General features: G+C 39.7%; 1 protein-coding gene and 1 long non-coding RNA gene across 2 annotated transcripts; one reads left to right on the top strand and one right to left on the bottom strand.

The window, feature by feature from the left end:
* Positions 1 to 106: 106 nt before the first annotated feature.
* Positions 107 to 5,229, bottom strand: cldn10e (claudin 10e). The gene is made up of 5 exons (XM_014010739.1): positions 4,860 to 5,229; positions 4,611 to 4,772; positions 2,753 to 2,834; positions 744 to 857; positions 107 to 538 (listed from the first exon to the last, which is right to left on the bottom strand). The coding sequence occupies exons 1-5, from the start codon at positions 5,089 to 5,091 to the stop codon at positions 148 to 150; spliced, it is 981 nt and encodes a 326-aa protein (XP_013866193.1). The 5' UTR covers positions 5,092 to 5,229; the 3' UTR covers positions 107 to 147.
* On the top strand, positions 2,000 to 4,859 carry LOC106519180 (uncharacterized). The gene is made up of 3 exons (XR_001310410.1): positions 2,000 to 2,110; positions 4,582 to 4,677; positions 4,816 to 4,859. It is a non-coding gene; the product is annotated as an uncharacterized LOC106519180 (long non-coding RNA).
* Positions 5,230 to 6,085: the final 856 nt, after the last annotated feature.

Here is a 6,085-nt window from a genome sequence, read left to right as displayed (position 1 = left end):
GAACAGGAACCTGCTGTAAAACAGCAATTATGCTGAGTCAGGCTTGATTTTTAGTAATCTTTTCCTGTTAAATCAATAAATAAAATAAAATCAAATACACGTCAGAAAACCTGAACTATCCCTTTAATGTCCTTTAATCCCATCAGTTCAAATGTAGGTGTTTTTGATGAATGGCGTTGTTTCACCAATCAGGCTGCTTGACATCGAAGACACCGTACGCCCGCTGCTGCTGCTCATACTGCTGCTGCTTCGAGATTCTGACAGAACTGAGAGGCTGGACCTTGAAAACGTGCTGGACCGTGACCCAGAACCTGATGTTGTTCTTGATCCTGAAGATCCAGCTGATGAGCGTCCCGACCGGGCTGTGGGTCCAGATTTAGAGGTGCGTGCAATTATGGAGGACACGTCTGAACGCTCAGACCTGGACGACAGCTCAGAGATGGAAGACATTTTGGTTTTTGAGGTTGCATCTGATTCGTCTGAAGGGGATTCAGTGGGCCGGTTCTGTTCTGGGTCCAGTTGTGCTTGAACAATGACCCTGATGAAGACAAACAAACCTTTTTTATTATTTTATTTCCCAAAAAATCTGTTTGTTTTTGGGCAGAAGTGCTGATGCCACAGGAAATGGCCAGTAGTGTAGACTGGATCCAACATGTCTACAGAAAGTTTGTATTGAAGGTCAACTTTCACGACACTATTGTTACAGACACAATACTGAGATATTCCAGTTGTGAGTGACTCACGTATTGTTTCCTCCACACAGCAATTTACACACCGACCACAGATAGAAGAAGCCCCCAGCCATGTGGAAGGCTGAGCCCACCCAACCAAGGAAGAGAGGCGTGCCGAGGTCGTACCTGTACAGGTTACACACAAAATCTGAGATATTATGTAAAAGTTTCAGTTATACAGTACTGGAGTGGTTGTTGCCAAAATGTAATAATGACTGGTAAAATATAGCATTAATTCTAAAGTTTTATGTATCCACCCAACAATCCATCCATCCATCCACCTGTCCGTCCATCCATCCACCCAACCATCCATCCATCCATCCACCTGTCCGTCCATCCATCCACCCAACCATCCATCCATCCATCCACCTGTCCATCCGTCCGTCCGTTCATCCATCCGTCCGTCCGTCCGTCCGAACATACATCAGTACATACATACAAACTTTCAACCATCCATCCTTCCATCCATCCGTCCGTCCGTCCGTCCGTCCTTCCATCCATCCATCCATCCATCCATCCACCCTTCCGTCTGTCCGTCCGTCCGTCCATCCATACATCAGTACATACATACATACTTTCAACCATCCATCCATCCACCCGTCCATCCATCCATCCATCCATCCATCCATCCATCCATCCATCCATCCATCCATCCCTTTCCAGAGCCACCTCCTCCAGCTCTAAACGTGCCCTAGACCAAATGAGACCGAGGCCCTTTCCCAATCAGTGGCTACACACTCGCCCTACTCCCTACTCACTCAGTTTGCATGTTCCCACGGAGGGTTGGTCATATTAAGTCCCATCTGAAACCAACTAGGTACGAGGGCGAGTGGCTTATTAAGCCCTCCTCAGTGATCTACATCCAGTGCAGACTTAAGCAGCATGTGCAGCACCAAATAGTGGTCAAATAGTGGTTATACGTCCCATGGAGAATGGGACGTGTAAATATAATATATTATATGCATTTGTTTTGTACACATACTGTATTTACTAAGTAAATACCTCACCAACAAATATAATTTCACATAACTCATGTTTAATTCAATGAAAACTTTATTAAAGACACAGAACTCTGGTCCGCATTTAAAAAATAAGAAAGGAAACATTAAAAAATAAATAAAAAATAAATTATTTTTAAAAAAAATGTTAAAAGTGCAATTATTTTGACAAGTTATATCTGAAAACTCTGTAAAATGTGGGCCTAATTAAATGTTTTCTTTGGTCTTATTTAAAAAAGCATTTGTTCTCCTGCATTCAGTCGCTGCCAGAGGTTGGACTGTTACCATGGTGACGACAGCTTCCTGTTCCGGTGGTGTGAGGACAGCCCGTATCAAAAGAGGAGGGTGTATACAGCGCCATCAAGGGGACTCAGTTCAGCTGTGAGGGTGCTTCACAGCGAGTGTAGTTTATAGGGAGTTGGGCGAGGGTGCAGCCACTGATTGGGAAAGGGCCAGGGTCTCTCCAGAGTGTCTTGAGTCTTCATCGGGGTCTCCTCCCAGTTGGACAAGTCCAGAGCACCTCCCTAGGGAGGCGTCCAGGGTTCATCCTTAGATGAACCCACTTTGGACTTCCTGGATCTGAGATCTGGTTCTTTCAGTCATTGCCTAGAGTTCCCAAACATAGGTGGGGTTAGGAACCTGAGGTAGACCAACTGCTGATAAACAATTTTACTTTCTTGTGCATTAGAATTAATGTGTTTCTTGTCAGGTCTTAAAATATGGTTACAGTAATACAGGCTCATGAACTGGATTATGAACCCAGGATCTTCTTTCTTCTTGCAGTTCTACCCACAGACCACTGTGCCACCCAGTACCACCAAATTACAAAGCTCTTTCATATTTTAAGTAGTAAAAATGGTTAAATTGTCCTATACTTTCCATTGATTGCTGTATTTAGTTACTCTTAAGACCTGTTGAGGATTGGAAGATATTTCTCTTACTCTGATTTGATGCATAAAACTTTACAGTTGAAATACTTGTATTTTATTCATACCACTGCTGTGTTGAGTCCCATTAACTTACTTGAGTCCAGTGAAGTTAGGGTTGAAGTAATCWATAGAGACATACTGTGCATAAACACCATATCCAGATGAGGACAGTGCACCTGAAGAAAAAAACATTTTGAGACACAAACAAACAAAACAAAACAAAAAAAGATTTAAACTTATTTGTYCAGGTTAATGACATGGTCATAAATCTTATTTTTGTTTTAGTTTTTCAGATATATGTTTATTTTAAATGTAACTGATAGGCAAGTTTTGCTATTTTATAAACCTAAACCATATGTTTAGTGTCTTTTCTGAGTTATTTAAGAGAAATTTCAGGTTCCTAAAATCACTTTCACTGAGCATTGACAGCTGGAGACTAGTTTGCAAACGGTATCTGCAAAATAATCTTCATTCTCATTTTTCTTGTGTGAATTGTAGAGTTGCCACATTGTTGAACATGTAAAAAAATACTTGTGTGTACTCCAGTAGGTTAAATCATAAATATGGGGCGACTGCCAAGGTGAGTACTAAAGGTCAGAGTTGTAAAATTACTAAGTACAAATACTTTGTTACTGTACTTGAGTAGAATTTTTTGTTGTCTGTACCTTACTTGAGTAATAATTTTTTGGCCTACTTTTTACTTTTACTCCTTACATTTTACACAATTATCTATGCTTTCTWCTCCTTACATGTTTTAAAAAGGTAAGAAGTATCACTCGAGTATCACTTTGACATACTTTATACAAGACTGCTAAAAGTGGGCAATACTATTGTTCACATGATTTGGTCATGTGAACAGGGGGATTGTGAAGAAATTTAGTGTTAGGCAGGTTAGTACTGATTTTAGAAGCACAACAATATATTCTTAAGTTCTCCTTTTTGAAATATTGACAGTGTTTAATCTATTGTTATGTCTTGATTGAAATAGGTCTAGTTACATGTCCGAAACATTTTTTCAACACATAAATAACCGCTTGAAATACATTAGGTGAGAATTGTGTCTGAATGCCTGTGACTCAGCCTAGGCCAGCAGGGGCCGAGCGAAGGCACTGAAGAAGCTGTATAAAAACGTAAACGTCCGGTTTTATGGCCAGTGTGGGTTTCCTGTTTGCTGAKAGCAGCAATAAAKCTCCACTCAGGTTCCAGATTCTGGTGTTGTATGGTCTTCATTCCTCCTACAAATCACTTTATTTAACATCTGTGTTTATCATCTCGACTTCAGTTGATTGAATACAAATTTTCTTGCACTATGAATTTTGGTGTCAATCTGATACCAAGTAAACACAGAGCTAATATTGCTGATATTAATACTTTCTGCTTAAAACTTCTTATTTCTAATTTTGCCTTTAGTCAGTCGATCATGATAAAACACAGGACAAAGATTTAGGCAAATAAAGGTGTTTTCTATTAATTACAGCATTATAAAAATAAAATTAATAAAATAATTTCCTTTCTATCTTCTTCTACACATAATTGTTTAAGAAATGGTCACTAGTACAAAACGACAAACAAAACAAAAACAATGCAACAAAATTATAAGTATTACAATGTCAACATTACAACAAATGATTTAAACAAAAATGCCTGCAGCTCACTGGTTGTTTCGTCTCAAAATTCAGTGAAACAGCAACAGAAAATTCAACTATTTTCTCACAATTTTCTTGGACTTTTTAGTCACCACATTGTCTCTAGCAGTTGCAGCCCACTGAGCATGGGAATATGTTACTGATGGCACCAAACGTAGGTGCAGTCATTTAAAAAATAAACAAAAGTCGAGTTGTTTTGAACTGAATTCTGGAAAAACACTCAGGATAATTCACTGATGCTTCACAGATAAATCATATTTATTCATGTGTTGTCTAGTGACGTTCTTATGAAGACGAGACATTTACCACTGATGATGTGACAACATCCACCTGTGAAGATCTTCTTGTACTTGGACAGGTCTTTTCCTCCGAGGTAGGTGCATTCCATACCCAACAGGCTGAGTATAAACCCCAGCATGCCCACGGAGAGAGCCCCCATCAGAAGGCCGCGCACTATTTGAATGTGACCTGGAACCACACGAAAATGACAGGAATGTTTTTCTAAAAACAGATTTCCCAAGGAGACTTGAAAAACAGCAGCAAGCATTGACGTACCCTCCACAGACCAGAGCACGGGGAAATCGTAACAGTTGGTGATGGCGGTTGAATCTGTAAAACAGGATCTCCATAAGCTGGACCAGTGCCAGGCCACCTTAATGATGGATGAGCCTCCCATACCACCAACAGAAGAGATCTTCCAGCCCTCCATGGCCATAGTGCAGGCCACAAAGATCCAGCCCAACACGGTCATCAGGAATCCCCAGATCTGGACCACTCTGATCTTCATTTTTGGACCTGTCCGTTCACTCAAGTCTCAAACTTTTCTATTTATTCTTAACTGTCCTTTTCACAAGTTTTGGTCCCTCAGTAAAGCAGAAACATTTATCCTGGTCCCAGTCTGAGTTTCCATCCAGAACTCCACAGAGGTCCAACTCCTCAGCACCTCTTCAGACAGAGTGGACACATAGTGGACTGAAAGAAAGTGGACTTGCTGAACAGGTGTTTTATTACATGTGGTGAGAGACTGCAGCCTCTCTGGTTCCCATGACACACAACTAAGACTTATCAGTTTTAAATCTGGACATGAAAGTGCTTAGACCAGCAAGTATCTCATGTTGCTAAAAGACTCTAACTAGAATCTAAAATGTCTCTGAAAGTTTAAAAATTCAAAGCTTTGATCATGAAATAAGTACAATAACTTTGCTGAAAGCAGGTTTGAGATTAGTTTCATCATTAAAATGGCAAAATTAAATATTCTGTTTGTGGTCTTGTTGGATATCTCTTCTCACATTTACAATTAAGCTTTGAATTACACAACTTTAAGTTAATTTTAGAGTCAGTGCAGCCATGTACAGCAGAACTTCACTTCCAAAGGTACTATTTAGCAGTGACCAATGAGGTGTTAGAGGTTTCTATATCGAAGTACAATTCTGTATTCAATGTCTCAAAGTAACACACTCTAAAGATTATGGTGAAACACCCCCACCAAGAGGCAAAAAGCTCACTGCAAAAAATAAGCTTCAAATACTAGATTTTTCTGCCAGTGCAATAAGGCTATTGCATTTGGTAATACATGATCAAAAAGACCATTTTGGATGGATTTAGGATTTTAAGACTTGTTTAGATGGACAATTGGTGCAGTGTTGCAACATCATCTAAACTGAAAATTGCTTTGACTGTTTACTGATGCACGAGAGTTGTAAAGTAACTAAGTACAAATACTATGTTACTGTACTTAATTAGAAATTTTGGTTATCAGTACTTTACTTGAGTAATTATTT

This window comes from Austrofundulus limnaeus, unplaced genomic scaffold (assembly GCF_001266775.1).
Source record: "Austrofundulus limnaeus strain Quisiro unplaced genomic scaffold, Austrofundulus_limnaeus-1.0 Scaffold72, whole genome shotgun sequence".
Classification (NCBI taxonomy): Eukaryota; Metazoa; Chordata; class Actinopteri; order Cyprinodontiformes; family Rivulidae; genus Austrofundulus; species Austrofundulus limnaeus.
Note: the sequence above shows the minus strand (reverse complement) of the source record. Positions and strands in the feature narration are given on the sequence as shown.